This window comes from Talpa europaea, assembly GCF_964194135.1.
Source record: "Talpa europaea genome assembly, chromosome: 5".
In the NCBI taxonomy this organism is placed as follows: Eukaryota; Metazoa; Chordata; class Mammalia; order Eulipotyphla; family Talpidae; genus Talpa; species Talpa europaea.
Window position 1 is genome coordinate 24063745 of NC_140071.1, and position 23523 is coordinate 24087267.

A 23523-nucleotide genomic window follows, 5' to 3' on the forward strand; every position below is an offset into this window, starting at 1 on the left:
AAAACTAAAGGCCATATTTATATATGTATGGGAAACTCAGTAAATATTGAGTGGGGTTGGAGGTGTGGGGTGTGCGTATGGGGGGGGGGTATATGTTCAAGATACTTTTAGTTAGCTCATTAGAAGGAAGGAAAGAAAAGAGAGAAGAAAGAAGGTGGTAGGGGCAAGTCTGTGAGTGCAGAGAGAATTTGGTACATAGAAGTAACCATGGTGATGCTAAAACAGGCCATTCTGCACCTTCCCGGTGGCGCAGCGGTTGAGCGCTGAGTTGTGAAGCTGCCCGCAGCCTCTGCAGCGCCGGTTCGATCCCCGGCCACCCGGCGAGAGTCCCACATGGCGTGCAGACCTCTTCTGCCACCCACTGCTCCCCTCAGCAGTGTATTTTGTCAGTCTGCCTGTTCTGCTCTCCACTCTGGCTCTGGTGAATTCTCTCACCCTCCCGCACTTCTGACTGTATCCAGTGCTTGTGTAAATAAATAAATAAATCTTTAAAAAATAAAATAAAATAAAACGGGCCATTCTATATTGGTGGGGACTTGTGGAAGGTGTCCATATTTTGTCAGACCAGTTTTCCACACATTACAAGTTTTAGGAAAATTAGAGAAAAATGTCCATGTACCCTAGGAAATGAATTTGACACTAAGCCCAAAATACTTAAAAAGCAACAGACTGAATTTCCCAAATCCCAGCACAGACACTGTGGTTCACTGAACCACCACACAAGATTGGCTTTCCATGACGGTAAGGATTCAGCTCAACCTACCAGTCTTTATTATGAGATTGAGACCTTTAAAGTTTTGGTTTAATGATGGTAAGAATAAAATAGTTTGTCTAAGGGGAAACACTGAAATATTATCCTGGGGTTATAAGAGATTAGAAGCAGGCAAACTTTTTGTGCATCTCTGTATTATTTTTAAGTTTTATGGCTCCCCCAAATCCCAAATCCTGGAGAGATTGACACAAAACATGAAACTATATTCTCCCTGTCTAGGTATGGAATAACTTGACACTTAGAGGGCTACTAGAAGTGCTCTGAATTGAGCAGACCTAAATAAATAAATTCCAGAGACACTATGATTTAAAATAATCTGGAAGCCTGATCTTTTGAACAAATACCTGTGCTTTAAACTAGGGGAGGGCAATGGAAGTGGGAGTGGATTGGTGGGGGAGCTGAAATCTTGCTAGCAAGGCTGGTGACCACCAAAGACATAGAGACAAATGCTAGTTTGTAGTCACTTCATACAGCCACATCCGGTGGCAAAGGAGAAAAGTCACAGGGCATCAGAAAAGCACCACAACAGCAGAAAGTTCCTAAGACTTCCTATAAAAAGGAAGCCTAACCTTATTAGTAAGAGGTCCTCCCTAGGACCCCTTGAACAAAAACCTGTGCTTTAAACAGGGGGAGGGCAATGGAAGTGGGAGTGGATTAGTGAGAAAGCTGAAATCTTGCTAGCAAGGCTGGTGACCACCAAAGACATAGAGACAAATGCTAGTTGTGGTCACTTCATACAGCTCAATCCGGTGGCAAAGGAAAAAATCACAGGGTGTCAGAAAAGCACCAGAAAAGCAGAAAGTTCCCAAGACTTCCTATAAAAAGGAAGCCCAATCTTATCAGTAAGAGGTCCTCCCTAGGACCCCCTCCTGCTGTCAGGAGTCTTTTCTTGCAATCAACCTGAGCTGGCTAAACTTTAGCCCAGTGTGTACCAGTGATTATTCAATCTCTGGGACACACATGAACCCTATCACACGCAACATTGGGAGGTGCAAAGCCTCCCGCAGGGAAGCAGCACTGGAAGGTTCCACTTTCAAGGTCACCACTTACGATTCAATGGACAGCACATGACCTTCTTCCAGCTGCATTATGTTTAGTATTGCAATAATTTTAAAAATCAGGGGATTTAGAACTCTAAGAACATAAGTCTAAAGTTATTACTCTATAAATTATTAGTACTGACCTTTGAAATGAAAGGTGCCCCTTTGTTCCTTTTCTTCTCCAAAGAAACAGGAATAACTTCCCATTTGTTCACTACTAATGATGGTGAACCTAAGGATAATTTAAGTTATTAAGATGGTCTTAGTGCTCAAAAAACTTAATGAAAATGAAAAATCAGGCTATTAATCACACTTTTAAAATAGAAACAATTCTGTAAATATGCAAATTAGTGTATGAGCTTAACATTCAGTTGACAGCAAAGGAAAGAATGCTCAGCAAAAATATTCATATTTTAGCTAATTTCATCTAGCCGTGCAAGTTAAAATTTTATATACTCACATGTATTGTGTATACAGGATGTTTCCTGATACATTGACTTGATAATTATTCTCCAGTGGTTTGTCACCTTTTTTCCAAGTCACATTTACTGACTTCAAATCCCCAGATGCTTTAAATTGGCATGTGAGTTCTACATTAGTAGGTCTTTCTAAAGTGATATTTTTTTCTACTGGCACATTGGACTGTTCTATAAAAAAGGAAAGAAACAACAATAACAGAAAAAGATGTTAAAGTTACATTTAGGGACAGCCAATATATAAGACAGTTTAAATCATTGATGATAATATCCTACCAACAGTTTCTTAATGTGAAATTCTTTTGAGGAATTATTCTTCCATCAACATAGATTTGGTTCCTTTTATTATTCTTTCATAGGTACAGTTGAAGAAAAATTTTGCTAACATTAACAGGACAGCAAAAGCCTAAGGCCAAGATCTAAACCTCCTTAAAATGTCTAGCTAACAAGAGTATAAGGGAGAGAACTCTGTAAGTGCCATATGCTTTGGCAGTGTACAAACAGCACAACTGTAAAACAAAACTAGTGGGGAGAGACTTGAGTGATAGTTTTCTCCTTTCAGTAATCATGTTGTTTGGAATTATTACGGGAATACTTTGTGCATGATGTGGGCTATTGTGATATACAATCTTCTAAGAACTCATAGGGAATGGATGAAGGTACAGATGTAAGACAGAAGTTAAACACCCTGTATTTCTGAATTTTCATGGAATCGGACATAGTGCCAACTCATTCATGGAGGATCTGTATAAACATCTTTTTTAATTTTTTTTAAGGATTTATTTATTTATGCATACAAAGCTGGGGTACAGGCCAGAGATGTGGGGGTTGAGAGGATTCACCAGAGACAGAGCGGGGAACAGAACAGGCAGACTGACTGAAATACACTGCTGAGGGGAGAGCGGGTGAGTAGGAGAGGTCTGCTGCACCATGTGGGCTGCTCCCTGACCGCCGGGGATCACACTGATGCTGCAGAGGCTTCAGATTGCTTCATAGTGCAGTGCTTAACCCACTTGTGCCACCAGGGAGGCCGCCCTAGACATCTTTTAAAAAAATGGACCATGGTAAATAAAGGGCGAAATTGTCAAGCAAGTACACTACTTGTACCACTGGTAACCACATAGTGGAAGAAGAATTTTTTTCTTTTTAGAATTCGAGCAAATGAAGATACCATAGAAACAGAATTCACTTATGTTGCAATCCCTAATGAATCATGGATCTCAGCATTTTGCACCAACTGCTGTACTCATCTCAAAAAAGGATCATCAACTCTGAAAAACAGAATTATGTCTCCTGAGGAAGAACACCTGACTATCTAGAAAGCCATCTTTTCCATCAATATAAAGGGGGAGGGGTCCTGAAACTGACAGAGACTTCTAGATCCAATTACCAGTTTACAAGAAATACAGAAGATATGAAGACATGTTAAACTATACCCCATGCAAGTAAACCAAATCCAGTTTGTGAATTCTACAAGATGAATAATCTGGTTTGTTTGACAAATCAGAAATGGGAGAGAGAAAATCCTAAAACTTGTAACATCCTTAAAAAACATGTTTTTAGAAAAAAAATACAGCTAATCTATTTATTTAGGGATTTACACATGGGCAATAAAACAATAAAGTAAAGCAAGGAAGGGTGAGACAGGAGAGGTCTGCTGTGCCATATGGATTAGCTCCCTGGTCAGGGATCGAACTAGTGCTGCAGTGACTGTGGGTAGCTTCATAGTGCTGAGATTTAACTCCTTGCACCACCAGGGAGGTCCTGGTTTAACTTCTTAAGGGAAAGGAAAGGATTGTGTTTGGAAAAGATACATTATATAAACATATTTCCCAAAATCGCACTCAATAATGGTATGACACCATTAATAGTAGAACAGAAACAAAATGTAGAAAGATCTGAGAACTTTAATAAAATAGCATAATTTCACTTTTAATTCTATCTAAAACTTTACAAAAATGCTTCCTTAAGCAATGGTCAGGTGCAGAGTTTGCAAACAGTGAAACACAGCTAGGGTGAAATGCTTTGTGAGCACATGCTTGAAATAGACACTCATGTAATTCCAAAATTGCTAAATTGAACTTTCTGCTCAAGAAGAAAAAAAAATAACAAAAACCCTGGGTATAGAAAGACCTTAGAAAGATTCAATAACATAAGGGGGAAATGAGTATCTGAAGGGATCTACACATTTTAGCAGATTTGATGAGCACCTACTACATGCCCAAAGTTATTCCAGATACAAGTTACAGGGGGAAATACTCAAGATCTATGATATTCAGTCTTGAATTTCTTTTTTCTGTAGATTTTCTTCCGTACACCTTTAGCTCCGGTAAAGTTGTACCCGTAAAACGTATTCAGTCCTGGTGATGGACATTAGCTAAACTAATTGCGGTAATCATTTCACAGTACACACATATATCAAGCTATTATGTTGTACAGCTACTACAATGTTTCTACAAACTGTACATAAAAACAAACCCACTAGATCCTATCTCTCTTTCAAAGAATGTTCTTCATTAGTCAACTTCTTAAAAGTTCCCTATACAGTCTGTCCTCACCCACACGGTCACTTCAAAGGAGCATATCCTGTTATCACAGTACAAAATGTACTTTCTCTTAAGTTAAAAACAGCCTAATTATTTCACCTGACCACCTCTTTCCAGGGCTCTCAATTTATTTGATGTCTCTGAAAAATCAGACATTGCCAGTGACTACCTACTCCTTTAAATTCCCTTTACTCTGCTTCCATGCCATGATTCTAGCATGATTTTGCTAGCACAACCCCCTTAAAATATGGGTGTTTTATGGGATCTTGCTATATGGCCTCTTTACTTTTCAATATGATACTCCCACGTTGGCTCCAATTATTATCTCTAGCATCTTTTATTTGCAAAACTCTTGGTTCTACTCAAGACTTCCTTCTTTAGTCCCAGATCCTTAACTCCATGCATCTACTGAGCATCTAAACCCAGATATACCACAGATACTTCAAACACAATACATTCGTGGAAGACCCATTAACCTTCTCTTCACTGATGCATGACTTTGAATCACATGCAGAATTCAGTTAATTAATCTCTGAAATACCAATCATATTTGCCCAATTTCCTCTAATCCCCTTTACAACAATAGGTCCTTGGATTAGCAAGCTATGTTATATTGGCATACTGGATATTTTTAACTCAAGGAGCTTGAGAAATAGCAGGTCATTCCAACCACCATCCCTGCCCCGTGCCCTTCTCTCATGAAATAGATCATAAAATCCTCATGTGAGTTGCCCACTATACACCAGGAAAGGAGCATCCTTATCTCTAAATATAGAGGGAGTCCAGAAAAAGCAAATACTAACAAAGAGGCCATGCTAAGTTTCCCTTAGTTTATTACACTCAACCTCATACTCTGTGATATATCATATCCCCTCCCAGGACTGTCCATTCTTCATCAAATCATTTCCTTAAGAAGACCCTTGTGTCACACAAAACTTCTCTTAAATTTGTAGGTTTTTTTTTTCTGTTAATTAACCTGTTTTTGTCAGGTAAATTTTTAGACCCAGTCAAGGACACTATAAGAGTCAAGGAAAGCTTTTCCCTCCCCTATACCTTCATTATCTTTCACCAAGACCAACCAAATTACCTCAAACTTCTCTTGGCTAATTTCTCTTCCTCCACATATTTTCTATAACAATACCAAAGCTGTCCTTCTAAATTAAAACTTTGACTATTTAACTGACTGAAACCTTTCACATGCATAAAAAGTATGTTTTTTAAGTGTAGTGAGCTCACTTAACATGTCATATACCATCTTAACAGACATTTAAGTGTCTGGTACAGTATTGTTATTTGAAAGGTACCATGTTGTAAAGTAGATCTCTAGAACTTATTCATCTTGCCTAACAGAAACTAATTCCTTTGTCCAGCACTTCCCCATTTCTCTCCCCCACTCCCTGGCAACCATTCTATTCTTTGTTTGTGTTTGACTATTTCAGATACATCATATTACAATAGCCAAGACATAAAAACAATCCAAATGTCCACTGATGGATGAGTGTCTCCCCAAAATATGATCTATATACACAATGGAATATCTCAAAATCTTAAGAAGGAATTTTGGCAATGTGCAACAAGATGGATGAAATCTGAGGATGCAAGTGAAATTAGTCAGCACTATTCCCCCCCCCCCCCATTAAGGGATTCGCATTTCAGCAGTCTCTTTCCTAGTAGCTACCATCTCTGCAGGTGCTGCATGCATCCTCAGCAGGCTGAACTGCTCTGGTTTATCCCCTTGCTAGTATATGAAAGGAGATCTTAACTCATAGAGAAGGAAGGAGATTCAAAAGGTCAAAATGTGCAGGACAGTTGTAGATGGACCATCTATTGAAGAATCCAGGAAACTTTCACAGCCAGCAAAACTCCACTGAGACGCTGCTTCAAGGCAACGCCTTTGGACACTTCTATCTTATCTAGGGTCTGAGCTGAAGATCACTCATCCTAATGGTCTAACTCTGCAGGACCACCCTGCTCAGAACCGGATGACCTACTCTTATTGTAGCCAGTGGAACTGCAGAAAACTCTGCAAGTCAGAACACCCAAAAAAGGCTATTTTGACTTCTTGCATTATTTCTTTCACACCTCATGGAGTTGAAGACAAACCATCTTTCTTGGGAGAGGACTGGCAAGGAAACTTGACAGGATTATCACTCCTAGCAGTAGGCATTGCAGAGATAATTACAATGCAGAAGGTGATCCCGGGGCACCTTGCTGTTTTTGATGTGGCTCATTGGGGCCTTCTAACACAGTAGGAAGCTAAGATAGACATTATTACCACCATTTCACAACGAGCAGCCTGATATCTAGGCTTCCTGACCTATGATCACTCACAGGGTGAAACAAAGCACCTTTATGTTGGGCAACTCAGTTTCCTCATGTGTAAAATGGGACAATACTTTTTTTATGAGATTGCAGAAAGGATTAAATGAGCTATTATATATACTAATAAATTAATTGGCCAATAATTGCCCCTTCCTTTCTCCAACCATATATCTCATTGGGAAATACAAGAAAAGTTATCACTGATTCTGTCATTTAGTCTTCACAGAAGTTCTATGAGATTAATTCCACAAATATCATCTCTACTTCATAGATGATGAAGCTGAGGCAAAGATGGGCTATCTCCTTAAAATCAGGCATAAAGATAAGGACAGGGCTGAATCTCAAATTTCAGTGTGGCTGAATCCAAAGTCTCAGAACCAACATTACATACCAGCTCTCCAAGATACAAAATCCTCATGACAATGTAAAGAAATTATTTATCACTTGTAAACTACTGAATCATGGTTGTAATAGAAAATATTAATAGAATATTAAATAATTTTATAATGCATCTGTAAAACAATATGATAATAAATGGTGTGCTCAATACATTTTAGATATTCACATGTTCAACTAAATGCTTCTTTTATTTTAATATTTATTCCTTTATGCACACAAAAAGCTGAGGTACAGGCCAGAGGTATGGGGGGTGAGAGGATTCACCAGTGACGAGTGGGGAACAGAACATCGCTGAGGGGAGCAGCGAGGGAGCAAGGAGAGGCCTGCTGCACCATGTGGGCAACTCCCCAGCCGGGCTTGAACTCATGCTGCAGTGGCTGAGGACAGCCCCATAGGTCGCGTCCCAATCCTTGTGCCACCAGGGAGGCCCTAAATGCTGCATTTACATGATTGAAACTACAAGGTAACATTTCTTTGTGGCAGTCCCTCCTCCAAGCCCTACTTATTATATCTCATCCTTCTTATAATACTTTGCAGGTGCTTCTGCTTTCCTTCCTGCCAAGAAATCATAAGCATCAAAAATATATTAAAAGTTTTACCTCTAGTATTAAAATATTTGTTGGTTAACCAACAGATGTTCCTATTGAACTCAATGAATAGTGTCTCAACTACCCAAAATTCTACAGTTGGGATGCATTTCTGCAGTTTTATTAGTGTTGCAAAAACATCTATGATATCTATATTTCTTAGACTATGCCCACTTGTTTAGTTCCTGAACTGTATTTTTAAAAAATGTTCTAAAACCTCTCAGTAATTTACATCTGCACAGGACCTTTAAGCAAATTGTAGTCTTCTAAGAAATGACACCCATTTAGACCTCCGTGGCTCTATTTAGGAATCATAACACTTGAAATAACCAACTTAACTTAAATACATTACATATGTGCTTTCTCCATATGTACTTTATTTGTGATATAGCCTTTGACTTCTCAAACATCTGAAGGATTTGAACAATAGCAGGAGGGATGCGAAGAGAGAGGATCAGGTTCCATACAACACTTATGCTAGAAGTCCCATTTTGTTCTGTTTCCTCCCCTCCCTTCTGGTTGTCTGTTAGTTCCACAGCCAGATTTCTATGATTTTCTACTAGTTGTCTAGCAGGAATTTTTAAGAGAAAATTAGATAACCAGCAGGTGGGAGGAGACAGCATGTGTGAGCTATGGTCACACACTGCTGCTTGCTTACATTTGGGGTATGCTGAAATTCAGTGCTCCGGAAGGAAGTGAAAAGCCAAGTTCAATGCAGAAGGGAAATGATGAGCAATTGTGAACACCGGTCCCTTCACAACAATAAGAATACTGTGGTTAAGTGGTTAAGAGTTAAACCGTCCAACCAAGTGCTCTTGCTCTTGGGCACCTGATCATTTTACCCGCCAGGCTCCAGCATCACTGGGTAAGTAAGGGAAGTGCTATTGTCACCATTACTATGTCAAAGGAAGAGCAACCATATTTCAATGAATCACTCACAAAGAAACATTTCCCAACAGAGGAAACCAACCAGAAAGTGCAAACTGTAAAAGAGTAAATAACAACACAGAAGTGAGGATTAGTTTTTACAAGTAAGACTAAACTCCAAATGTTGGGCTGCAGACACTGGGGAACAATAAGGATTTGCACAAAGTCACAGAAATGTTCCACCAAAGAGCTCAGTGCAAATGTTCCAATGGTATCAGATAATGGGACAGAGGGAGTGCCACATTTGTTTATTCATATTGTATGGAAACACATAAACAGATCTCAAGACCAGAGGACAGTTAAAGTCCATATTTATTGCTAGATGAAATTCAGTGACTTAATAAGCAAGCTTAAAACATTTTAAATTCTGAATACACTTTCACTTTAATATTGTTACCAAAACAAATATCTACTCTTAGTCATTTAAAGAACTCTGAAATTACTTTTGAAACTCTGGAATTCAAACTGTGACAGAGAACACCAAGCTGAGTTTTATTTTCAAATCCCCTACCCATTTTCCCACAGCTCTATAACTGACTCATGTGATAGCACCTTTAATTTCTCTGCCTCAAGGTGTTCCAATGGATGCATAAATTCCATCAATGAAGAGTGGTGTCAGCAGATGTACCGAATTGATGGAAACATAAAAAATATCTGCAACAACTCCTAGAAATCTGACTGCGGAATTGAGGCTTCAAGAGGAAAAGCGGGGTATTGCCACGGGGAGGGAGCACAGTGGACTCTCATGGTGGACTAGAGGCATCGGTGATGGGTACCGTGGTGACACGAATCCCGGGGAATCCAAGGCGGTGTTATTAGGTGCCTCTGAATCACATATAATTTTGTAAACCAATGTTACCACAAAAAAAAAAACCTGCAAATCAAAGTGAACCTTCCCCTCTTCCCAGGTGTCCCCCAGACTCCCCCTGAATCCTTCTTAGTCCTCCCACGTCTGGACTAGCTGCTGTGTTCCTGCACACGGGGCACAATGTCCTCATTAATCAGACTCCCATCAGATTGTATTACTGTACAGTGTGTAACGCGCACAGTGTGTAACGCGCTGGCGTTTCTCTCTCGGACCATGAGCAGGAGTTGGTACTTCAAAAAAGAAGAAAAAGTGTCTTTAATGAAAAATAAAAACTTGGACACAGTGTTATTTGAAATATGATACATTTACCAGTCAATGATATGTTATGACTCTCCAAGGAAAAGTTGGTGTATTTTGCCATCATTTCTTCTCGGAGAGGTAGACTTGTAAAAGGTGAAGCTGTAAGAAAAAGAATATGTGATTACAGTTTAGTATTAAGATTAAGTGATGATCTAATGTTAGTTCTAAACGGTATATTGTATACTACTAGAAAAATATTTCAAGCAGCTTTGGATAACTAGGTCTTATCTGCTCCACAGATACTTAGAAATATACCAGACTATTGAATATGATTAAATTTCTAATTCTTTCAATGTTTTTTTTTACTGAAAATTCCCTATTGATTTACAGCAGGGAGCTTCAAAAAAACTTTCATTTTTTTAACCACTTGTGGTTCTTTCATAAAACATAGAGAAACTGAAGAAAGTGAGAATTAGGGAAGAGTATCAGGAAAAAAAAAAACGAAGAGGCAGAGAGCAGCAAGAACAGAGAAGGACAGAGACCACAATAAAGGGCATAAAGAAGGTATAAAAAGGAGACCTTGGGCACTGGAGCTTGGAGAAGATAAAATACACAGTGGGGTCTGTGTTTCTTGCTTCCCAGTGGTAGTCAGATTACAAAGTCTATTCCAGATACAGTTCAGTTGTCCTGCACCAAAATCACTTTTGGGTTGCCTCCATCATTTCTCTCTTCTTTTGAAAACTTTTATCAGAGAAACAGAGTTTCTATTTCCACCTCTCCCACTCTACTCAAAGCTGCTTTTTTTTTCCCTCACACTGGTTGTTTCTTTGGCTTTAGGGAAACAGACCTTGCCTCCCAAGAAAACTATCCCACCTCTGTCAAACAAGTCAGAGAGGGAAAAAAGGCTTATTATTGCAAACTTGGCTGCATTCTTTAAGCATTTCATTCAACATAAATTAAACCTGGCTATTTTCCTCCCCATTTTTATACTCTGCTCAGAAGGTTATTCCTAGTGCAAGATTAGATTTCTAGTTCTTTCCTTTTCTTCCATGTATGAAAAACATTATCAAATTAACAACTGCTGTTGTGCTTCAGCTGACATGCAGCTTTTTCAATACTGCCTAGTAAAAAAAAAATCTACCTAGCAGGACTTGGCTCACCAGTAAGTTGGGTCCCAAAGGTTTGGTCCCTTTGAATGCAAAGTGGAATGTACCTTCCCATTGAATAATCACTTAATGAGTTAAATAACTAAACCAACCTGATAGTGATGATACAGAAAAATATGCCCTGAGCTTTTCACTGGGCTATCAGGAATATAAAACCTTTCCTTCATCCATATGTACTAGTCATCCTTTCATATTCTCTTCTCTCTCAAACACACACACAGAGGAAAAAAATCAGGCACAGCTCACTTAGAGGTTGTATTAAAGAAAAATATCTCAGAAATATCAAAGCAGATGCTAATCACTTCTGGATGGGGAGCCAGGAAGGTGCAGATGGAAGAAAGATCTTCTACTGTATCATCTGTTCAGTGAAGCTTGCACAACATAAGCTTTGATATCTCTGCCTCCTTGCTAGGGAGCTCTTCTTTCTCAGCCTCACCTACTGCAGAGCTGAAAGCAATCCTGAAAGTTCTCTAAATCCCCCTCAAATCTCTTATTATATTTTAAAATCTTGGAAGGATGGGTCTTCATTTAGAGACAAGCATGTGTTGAAAAGCTATTATTAGGATATCATTCTCTCCAGCCCTCTTTTCTCACACACATATGTATGGACTGCTTTCAATACACAAGCCCATAGACTTTAGAGATCACCTGATATCCTATATTATTATTACTACTCACAGCAGGGTTGGTAAGAGTGACATAAGGTAGAAAAACGCTGTCATCATTACTCTTATTTCACTTAAATAAGTTAATACAGAAAACACTTGATGCATGCTCGATGCTGATGAGAAATATGAAGCTGACCTCTGGAGGGACATGTGGATCATAATAATGTGGACTTAGGTCCATACTTTGTGATGCAGAGTTATGAAAACGTCAGTGTAGTATATCCTCATAATGATGACTCTAAGCGTTCTGGACATTTCATAAACTTGGCATGTTAGTTTCATCTTTGAGGGACCCAGGAGGTAGAATTGAGGCAGAGACTGAGCTGGAGTTGGGGGTTATTTTCCCATATTTATCTTCGGAACCCAGACAGAAAGGCCTACCTGGAACCTGCATTCGAACAAGGAGAGAATGAGTGTAGGCTTGAACTGGGAAAAATACAAAGTTAAAAAAGTTGAAAAAATAGGAAGCAAAGGAAAACCAAGCCTGAAGAGTAGAGAAGTTTGGGGAGTTGCCTAAGACATCAGCTGTGATGCCTACTTCCAATTATCAGATTATATACAAATATAATCACAACGATAAATCAGTGTATCCTAACTTTATACTCTCATTTAAGTCCTGATCAGGTCCAAGATTCCACTGCACAAGCCTCCAGTATGAAAGACGTGTAACGGTTATGATTTTTGCCTTGGAAAAGTCCCTTTAAGAGACAATATATACAAAATGTGTGGAGAAGCAGGGCACTCCACAGAGGTGTTAGAACAGTAAAAATGAAAAGTCCTTTGTTTAGCCAAGTTATTTTTTAATCAAAAAAGTAAAAATGTAAACCTTATTGCTGTCAGTAGGAGGATAGTTGGCAAAGGGCTGATTCTGCCAACGTTTAAAGGAAATTGGCGTGACATTCAGGCAGATGTGGTTTGAATACTTCCCTCAAAGGATTAGGCTGAGTCACAAAAAGAAACACGAAATGGAGACACAGAATTCTGTATCCTAATCCAGGTCCAACCACTGACTTGTTACTTGGTGTTCCCTTTCACAGAGACAGAAGGGAGGGTCAGAAAAGTTGTATAATATCGTCTGATGGTGCCAAGATCATAACATGGCAGTCCTCAAGTTTTCATATTTACCTTTCTTAATCATTGCTGGAAATTTTCCACTATTCTCTTACAAGTAGTGGCAAAATGCTAACACAAAAGAATAACACCTAAGAGTTGTTCCAGAGATCAATTTTTTTTCCCCTCTGCAAAGGAGATGTGGCACAAGGTTGCTGCAACAAAGAATTAAATAACATCCTAATTTTCACCTGTTATAATTTCATGTGCAGTGGCGAATTGGTCTCTATTTAAATGTCTTTCAAATAATACATTTTAATAAAGACATTGCTAAAAGGGCTTACAATTGGTGCCATAAATGTTTTCAAATGAAATAAACATACAAGCATCCTGTGATTTCTACTTAAAATACTGAGGTAGCAGCTACACACATTTAGTGCTGGGACCCACTTAAATGAAATAAATTGGTAAAGAAACAAGAGAATAAGTAACACTAAAAAGCTGCACTGGGAGATAAGATTTACTTTTATTTAAATCAGAAAATAAGTTCTAGTCACCTCTATTTAAGAATAAGCATTCTCTAAATCCCCCTCAAATCTCTTATTATATTTTAAAATCTTGGAAGGATGGGTCTTCATTTAGAGACAAGCATGTGTTGAAAAGCTATTATTAGGATATCATTCTCTCCAGCCCTCTTTTCTCACACACATATGTATGGACTGCTTTCAATACACATAAATTAAAAATTTAATAAACTTAATTCCATCATCCTGATAGATGGCATTATAAAAATACTCCTCAACTGCAGAAACACTAGAACCTAGGAATGATTAATATATACCATGTATACAATAGAAATTTGGAACTCAGAATATATTTCCTCATGGAAGCAATACCTATATATAACCTTGGGTCCATGCCAAATTGAAAAGGCCATTAAAGTAGTGACAGGGCTGAACTATAGCATTAAAATATCTAATTACCAATATTGCTTCTAAATAGAACATTTAGAGTTCTACCTCCGGGTTCTAGGAATACAGTATGCTATTCCTAACTGCAGTGGTAGTAAGAAAAGAGGGGATAAGGTGACCTTGGTTCCTAGACACTAAACTCCAGAGAGACTTTGTTAAGATAAAAGAAGCTTTGTCAAGGAAGTAAATTCCCATTGGGAACATGTGTAAGTCAGCCTTTCTAAGTCAGGGACAGGTCACATAGGGAACTCATATTTTTCCCATAGTATGGGAACTATTGAACAAGAAGGTCATTTAAAGTTAGTAAAAATAAATGCTAACGAACAATTAAAAAGCCTAATGACAAGAGCAAAGTACACTTTTATATAGCCCTGTAAAACTATTTTTAAAACTTGCTCAGATGCGAATATAAACAAATTGATCTTTCCTTTAAAATATGATTTTTGCAATACATTTCAAAGGACAGTGTGGAAACTCATGTTTGAACCACCTCACATAGTTCATTATATTTTAACAGTGAAATTCATGCCAAGTAAGATTAATAAAAACCAAAAGTTTGACAAGGGTTTCTGCGATTTTCCAGGACTGAGGGCTTTTAAAAATGTTTTACCCACCAAGTTATTTTTGATAAGACTTCGATTTTGTTCAGTTGTTCTCAAGTGGGATGATTTGGCCCTTCAGGGGACATTTAGTAATTGTCTCAAGACAATTTGGTTGTCACAACTGGAGGGAGGTTACAACTTAACTATAGCAGGTGATATTACTTTCCTAGGACTGTTACTACACATTATCACAAAGTGGTGAAGCCGGTAACACAGAAGCTTCTCTCCCAGTTCTGGAGGCTGGATGTCTGAACTGAGCCTTCTCTTTCTGAAGGCTCTAGGGAAGACTGCTCCCTTGCCTCGTCCTAGCATGGGGTGGTTGCTGGCAATCTTTGGGATTTCCTTGACTTGCAGCACCGTCACTCCATCTCTGGCTGTGTATTCACATGGCCATCTTCCCCCGTGTCTGTGTCTCTGTATCCAAGTCGCTTCTTTTACAAAGTCCACACTCATTGGGTTCAGGGCTTGGACTAGTCAAGTGAGACCTCATTCTAACCTGATTATATGTACACAGACATGACTATCAAAGAAGGTCACATTCATTGGTACCAAGGATCAGGACTTGAACATAACTTTAAGGGGTACACAACTCACCCACTATATAAGTACAAGTCAGGGATACTGCTAAACATTTTACAATTATAATACTTTGACAACAGGGAATGATCCCGTACAAAATGTCACTAATGCCAAAGAAGGAAGCTCTGATTTCAAAATTGGTAAGTACATCGTTGATTTTTGAGGTACTTGCAACACCATGATGTTTGATAAGCTTCAAATGGCCTGTGGCCCTGAAGTTTTGTTCTGCATAGTTTAGATAGATATTGTAAAGCATGAACAATTCTTGGGATTCTTTTTATATCATTCTTGCCACACCCTTGGCATTTGTGAGGAGACACCCAGTGTTTGATAAGAGTTTTGAAATGCAAACCAGTGCTTGGCTAAATCACAAAAGCTTCAGGATCAATCAAATGAGACATTTAACTTCCCAAACTGTATCTCAGAACTCTAATTATAAGGCTACTGGTGTAGGACTACATCAGTAATGATATAAACACCATAACCTTAAAAATTCTAGATAACTTATTTTCAATTAAAAGTATAACACTATTTCTTAAAAAAAAAATCTGCTATCATATACTGTGTGTTGCTTGAGGCATTTGGCTGTGTGTGCACATTAACAATGTTTTACCAAGATCATGGAACTCATTTGTAATAAAATGTAAGGTTTTTTTTTTTCTTTTTGATATCCAAAAGGGCAGATTCATTATGTTAAAAAGGAAAGGAAAGGATTCTTGCACAGACATAAGTGGGCAGAAAGAGCTCAGACATAAGTGGGCAGAAAGAGCCTCTGCTGCCTTGTAAAGGGAAAAGGTTGTGAAAAGAAATAGCTGCACAGTCTGAGGTGGGTGGCAAACCTGCCTAAAATATGAAGTTTTTTCTTTCACATCAGTGTGTGTGTGTTATAAGTTGTTTATTTCTCAGATTTTCCTTATATTGTGAAGTATGTAAGGTCAGTTGTACAAAACCAACTCCCAAAGATTACATCTAGGAAAAAGTCTCAACACTTACAATATGTTTCTGTTTGAGGCCAAATACTCCTTTGGAAAATGGTACCTAATTACAATGACTATTTCTCAACTATTCTGATGATTTTAAACTACCATAACTCAAGCTTTCTTAGGTGTTGAACTAATTCTTTTGTTTCTTTTCAATCTCAACCCCAATATATAATACACGGAATGAGAAATTTCTCCCTGTGAAACATGTGAGAATTGGTTGCTGACTTGATGACCCATTCCCCTGCAAAACATCGCTCTTGTTTCCTACAAAGGGCATGTCCTCACATCATCCCAATACTGACGTAAATTTGTAAATTATCATTTATGCATTACCACCCCATCGTCACACCCTATCTCAGTTACAACTTCAACAAAAGTCCTTATTTGTGCTTTCTAGCAATAGATTCCAGCTCAGAATCACACCTTGCTGTTAGCTGCCATGTGTCTCTATTCTTCACTCTGAAACAGCTTCAGTCTCCTGATATTTATGGCCCTGAAACCTACAAGATTTCCAGAACAATTGTGTTTAATAGATTAGAATCTGAGTACACATTTAGACAACTTTGAAAGAGGTACTGTATTCTACTTTGCATCCTATCAGACACAATTTTTATTTCTCTGTTACAGAGGATTTTCATTCTGATCATTTAATTAATTGGTATGTGCCAAGCTTCTCCACAGTCAATTTCTTCTTCTTTTCCCTTTTTATTAACACAAATGTTATGGGAAGTTACTTTGAAACTATAGTATCTTGTGTCACATCAAATTTTCAATTGATTCACTTACTTTCAATGAGTAAGCAGTCACCAAATCCTCTATCATTCAATGAAGAATAATACATGAGCATCATTATCACTATTTATTTTGATGCTCAATTTGTACCATGGAAGTCCCTTCACCTTGGTTTCTATATTCCGTTGACAGGACCCACACACAAATTTATACTTATACATCTATTTATATAGATATACATGACAGGTAGTTATTTAAAATCATGAATTTGCCCTAATGCTGAAAACTGTACAAGATTTTTCTTTTATTGCCTAGAAGAACTGGAGTGTAGGCCAGAGGTGGGGAGGGGGGAGGATAAGAGGATCCACCAGTGACAGAGTGGGGAGCAGAACAGGCAGATTTGTTGAAATACACTGCTAAGGGGAGGAGCAGGCAAGACAGGAGAGGTCTTGCTGTGCCATATGTGGGTTAGTTCCCTGGCTGGGGATCAAACTCAGGCCACAGCAGTGACAGCACTGAAACTTAACCCCTAGACCACCAGGGAGGCCCTACTTGCACAAGATTTATTCTACTTTCCTTTTTATTTCCTTTACCTCTAGAGAAAAACCTGGATCCTGTTTTCTTCAATAAATTCTTATGCAATCAATCCTCTATGTAACCAGTATCTCCACTGCGGCTGCCACACCTGGCCCCAAAGGGGTGTTTTCCTCATTCACTCAGGCTCCCCTGCCCTGTGTGTCTGCTTGCACACTCTACCTCCATCCATCCCCTGATCAGAACTAGACACCACATGTCAGCCTGCCACTGCATAGAAGTCCTTGTCACTCTGCAGCTCTGACACCCTGCACTGGCTACCCCTCTGCTGCAGCCCATCCTCCTTGCGCTCCGATTCTCACACCCCACATAGGGCTGCCCTCCTACCTGGACACCAGCCTTCAGCTCAGCCTCTAATTCCCTGATCTGGGCCATGTGGATCCTGCCCACAAGGGGTGATGCCTCCCTGAGCTTCCCCCACCAAATGGCTTATGGGAACCACTCCAAAAAGGAAGAGAACAAGAGGCAGAAGACCAGGAAGAAGAGTTAGAGAAACTAATTCTTAACAAATATGTATGTAATTTTAAATGTGATAATAAATGTAGGGTCAAATTTTTGATCAGATACAATCCTATTAATTTCAGGCTTATCATTAAAAAGTTTAAAAGACTTGAAAAGCAAAAACTGCTTTTCAATGTCAGGTACACGTAGGTGTTTGAATAATGTTTATTCCAACAAACACTGATTACTAAACAGTTGCTGTGGGGTGGAGTGGCAGTATCTAGAAAGGAAGGGAGTTGATCAAGGAAGCAGGTAAACCCAGTGCTCAAAAAACTAAAAGTGATTATTTCACTTGATCATTTCAATGATTCTGCAAACATTTTCCAAAGATCAACATGGCCCATTCCCTCATTTTGTTCCACATGAAGAGTAACATTTGAATATTTCCATTTATGTAATATTGCTCCTTTACAAAGATATTTTTCACTTCATATTTCATTGAAACAGCCAAAAAGTTAAGGTGAGATCCTATGCCTGACTCTATTCCAGTACTTAAACTGCCAGCATGCACTTTACTCAAATCAAGCATTTAGAGTTACCAACTGTGCTTTCTGTGCGTGCAGCCAAACTTTCACAGACTTACTAGTTATCTCAGAAAGACAACTGAGTATTATATATACAAAAACATGTTTTGAAGTCAGACTGAACAATGCTAAATTTCCTGCTCCACTGCTTAATTATGTGTACTTGGGCAACTACTTTACCTCCTAGTTCCAATTTCCTCATCTGAAAGTCAAGAATAATGAAAGGTAACCCAAAGGGCTATAAACTGCATAGCAATACCCATTGCAGTTGCATGCAGTTGTTATATAGAAAATATGATAAATTATAAGCATTTGAACGTTAAAATCTGACCCAAATGTCTTAGGTTTATAGAACATTAATTTTTAAGATGTTTAAATCTTTTAGATTTTAAAAAGTAGTCAATAAACCTCACAATGTCCCTTAGCAAAGAAAAAATTGCATCTCGTAGAGATCAATACAGAATCTATAAAGTGAAGTGAGGCTGATTTACAATTTTTAATTCTGACTTAAAATGAGATGCTAACTTCCTGCTTTTTATATGACACATTATCCCATGATTTTAGCATAAGTGGATTAGAAAGGACAGGACTTACACTGTACACACACACACACAGACATTTGCCATATAATAGCATCCCATTTATTTACATTTTTGTTAATTTATTCATGTTTCCTACTTTTTTCTTTTCCTTTGTAAGTAGCCTCTGATATGTAGATTTAAAACTGACTCCCTAATGCTAAGGGAATAAATATCTACCCACTTTCCAGAGCTTATCATTTTAAAGCTGTGTTTTTAATGGGATTTTTCTGCTTGTTTGTTACAGTTTAAAGTACAGGTTTACTAGGAAAAGGAGAAGAAAAGACAGAGGCACCTGCATAGTCACAGGCGGGCAGGAGACTATAGGAGACTACAGCTATGGTTTTCAAGATGCTTAGGATAATGAGATTAAAATCACACGGGAGCTTTTAAATGCCTAATGTCCAGGCTGAATCCCAAGTAAACTAAACCAGAATTTTTTTAGGGAAGACACAAATATCAGTATTTTTTTTAAATAGAGTTCCTGATAATTCCAACAGCCAGGTTGAGAACCAAAGTTCTAGAATGAACCCAAATGCACTGATCCTCAGAACTTCAATATTCTGAGCTGAAAGATGGATGAAAACGGGTCAGATGATTCCAGGAGAGCCCAGTGGGGGGAAATATCTTGAACAACTCTTTATTAAATGGTATGAATGAAAAAGAGATTTGTGACTAAGAAATGATGCAAAGAACTTTAGAAATTTCAGCAACCCAAAATGTTGCATCTCTGTTGTTGTAAGTAGGACTTTTAAAGAACACATATGAAAAGTGAATCATTCTTTACTTTCCCATCTTTAAAGCGTATTGCCAATAAAAAGTCTACATGCTACCAGCTCATGAAAAATCAACTGCTTTTTGAAATAATTTAAAACAAATTTTTATTTATTTTTTGTGCTGAAGAACTGGGGTGTAGGCCAGAAGCATGGGGAGTAAGAGGATTCACCAGAGACAAAGGGGGGAGCAGAAAAACTGGATTTACTGAAATACAATGCCAAGGGGAGTAGCAGGCAAGACAGAAGAGGTATGCTGCGCCATATGGGTTAGGTAGTGCCAGGACTTAACCCTTAGGCCTACAGGTAGGCCCTATGAAAATCAATTTCTAGGAATGGGTGCATCCAGTTAGTTACTGATGGCCTATCTGCCAACCTGCCGAGGTGGTCTATTATCCTAATTGCCTGCTAACACCTTAAGATTTATAATACAGAACCGTGAATTTGAAAGTAGGTTCAATGGAATACTTGCAACAGAAAGAGCAATTATAAACAGGTGAAGCTAAAACCGCCAAGCTGGTGTAGGGTTTGGAAATACTTTTGCACATAATTCCCTTTTTCAAAGTGTCATAAGCAACAAAAACAGCAAAAACGATTGTTTTCTGAGACCATTGTGTAAAAGACACACAAACACGCACACTCTGAGGTGCAAGCCTTTGGTTGTTAAGTCGTTGCTATTTCAACCAAGTTCTAAAACAACATCCTCAGAGCCAATCCACCTGCCAGGAAGAGAGGAGGTGACATTAAGCCTTACCATTGACTCAAGTGAAAGGAGCTGGCCAGGGGACTGTGGTTTGCAGAAACCCTGCCACTTCAACAGGAGCCCGCACCCTCACATCCTAGCGCCCTCTTCTTAGGATCACCCAGTCCTATTATTACCCACGTCCCGGTTTCACCGGTCACTGTTCTTTCAGATTCACAAGCTGGAGCTGAAGCGCCTCCGACCTCCCAGGTCCCAGGCTCAGCTTAGGTGACCCAAGCGTGGCCAAAGGAAAGCAGCGGCCGCCGCTCCCCAAGCGCACCCTCGCCCACATCCCGGGGCCTCTCCCCCACATCCCGTGGCCGTGGCCGGGGTGGCCCGCGGGGACCGAGCTGCGCGCGCCCCGGCCTGCGCGCCCCCCGCCCCGCACCCCTCACACCTGAGGGAGGGTCGTCCGCCCAGCTCAGGGGCGCCGCGAAGGCGACGAGGCACAGCAGCAGCAGCAGAAGGGGTGGAGACGCCCGCGGACCCCGCAAGCCGGCGCGGGCGCGCATGGTGTGGACGGTCCTCCGCGATGCTCCCCAGGCGGGTCCCACGGCGCCCCGCCGTCGGTGCCCAGGTCCCCGCGCCCTCTCGCCGGCTCCGGGCGCCCGCTGCCAGTCCCGAGGGCACACACGCGAGAGAAGACGGGGTGGGAGGGGCCCGGCCGCCTTGCCCTTCTCCCCGGAGACGCGCCCTAGGCCGACCCAGAACTGCGCCCGGCCCCCCTCCCGCCGCGCCATCAATTATGCAGCGCGCGGCCGGCCCCCGAAGCGCCCGGATCTGCCGCGGCCGCCTCCGCTACGCATCCTCCCGCCTCCACCCTCCCGGCTCCATCAGCACCCGGAGGGCGCTCGGCCAGGCGCCGGCAGGTGCGGTCTAGCCCGTCTCCCGCGGGAGAGGTGAAGTCGCCGACTGTCCTGCACAGGTATCTGCAGGATTCACTGGTTTGGTTGGATGGGACGGGGAGAGGACACTCTTCTGCTCCCCCCCGGGCCTCCCTGGGCATCCTGAGCAAGGAGCCTGACGTTTGCGTTCGTGCATGGCGCTGGCCACACGCCCCGCGCCCTGGACTCCTCTTTCTGTGCTCGGCTTCCAGCTGCACACGCGCGCTCTCCTCCTGTCTCTGAAGGCTTAACCGGTTCTCTCCAGATTGAGGTTGCAGAGTCCCAAGGCCCCACTAGGTGTTTTCCTTTTCCTTTTGTTTGCTTGCCTAACAGTTTTTGAGGAGCCACCTAGAGCTCAAGAAACAAACGCTGCTGAAAGGAGATACTGTGTAAACTGCACAAGCCTGTTGACCTTGGTCAAACTCGAGCATTGTTTAAGAGAATGCTGTAGCTTAGCCCCCAAACTGGGCATTCTCAGAGATCCTCGTCAAAAAATAAAACAAGTGAAAGCAATTGCTTTATCAAAGAGGGAAGGAAGAGTCTGGGTTACAACAGAGTAATAAGAGCAGGATGCTCTAGGATGCTCTAATACAGTGAAAGACTTTTTGAAGTATTTCTCATGAGCTTTTTTCTCGTCTCCCTTTGTTTTTCTTATGTAAGATTTGATATTCATAAACTCTAAAGATTATCAGTATCCAGAAAAGAATATTAAAAGGAAATGTCAGATACAATTTTTAAAACTTGAAGTACTAACCAAGAGCTATGCTCAGTACAAGCAGGAACGATTAATTTTTAATGGGTATGTATTACTAAAATATTGCTCTGGTTTAGCATATATAATAAGCAACACTTTGAAACAGTGTGCATTATTTAAACAGGTGTGGAGAGAATGAGTAATACAATTCATTGAGCAATTTTAAGTATTTACCTGTGCCAGGCCCTAAGTTCAAAATAGGCTGCATGGGTGGCAAGGAACACACACACAGACACACACATTTACACACACATTAATTTAGAAAACTTTATGAACGACAAATCTAGAGAAAGACTCTTCTCAGTAAGAAAATTAAGATTATAATGGTTAAGCCCTCTGAAGAAAGCTTTATGAGAGATACTAACAGACTGAAATTTTTGCATCACGACTCTCTAAAACCTTGGCTGGACTTTCTAAACCCAGTTGCTAAATCATACTTCTGCCTTGCTACCTTAATTTTAACAGCAAGCACTTCTCTAAACAAACTGAACTCTCACTGACCTTCCCCAATTAGCTCTGTAAAAATCTTAAGTTCAGATTCACCTTACTTCAGACCTCATTTAAAGAAAAATTGTCTTCCTAGATGAATCAGCCTGTTTGTAAACAGGAAAAAAATGAGTAGCCCAAGCTGAGGCTACTTTCTACTGTTGCTTTTGTTGTCATAGCAAAACCAACTGAGAAAGAAACACAATTTTGTTTTGTTGAACATTTAAGTAGCTTTTCTCAATGTTACAGATTTGTATTTAGACATTTGTTTTGTTATTCCCCCGCAGACTTTTTGAAATAGTGCATATTTTTAAAAACTAGCTTATGTACTACTTTCCGTGACCAGCTCTTTCTGAGCTTCCTGCTTCAATAGACCTTCCCCAGCAGGGCGAATTAAATGTGGCCACAAAGGCTGTTATACTCTGATCACGAGGAGAGTTGTGGAGGTAGGAGGGCCTGGGTTTTCTCTCCTCCAGCTGGGTGTGTTCTCCGACGCACTGAATATTGTAGGATACTGTGTGAGCTTCCAGATGCGGATCACAAGAGCTTCTGCCACCTTTCTCCTTGCTGTTACAAGACATGCCAGGAAAGCAGTGCCTTGCCGTGAGGTGCGTCTGAGACCTTCTGAGAAGCTCCAACCACGTGGAGGATAGGCAAGGACAAGATAAGGACAGAGAGTATCTGAGGAGCAATAAGAGGCTAGACTTGTGAGGGACCCTTCAAACGAGGTCACCCACAGCTGAGTAATGCATGATTGTC

General features: G+C 40.1%; 1 protein-coding gene across 1 annotated transcript in view; it reads right to left on the bottom strand.

Moving 5' to 3' along the window:
- EMB (embigin) overlaps positions 1-21152 on the bottom strand; it is a gene marked incomplete at both ends in the record, with an annotated part of 35708 nt that extends 14556 nt beyond the window's left edge. Inside the window, 4 exons of the mRNA XM_084233862.1 lie at positions 1956-2044; positions 2273-2459; positions 10247-10336; positions 21038-21152. Of these exons, the coding sequence (XP_084089988.1) occupies positions 1956-2044; positions 2273-2459; positions 10247-10336; positions 21038-21152 (481 nt within the window). The remainder of the gene's footprint in view (positions 1-1955; positions 2045-2272; positions 2460-10246; positions 10337-21037) is intronic.
- Between the last annotated feature and the right edge of the window lie 2371 nt (positions 21153-23523).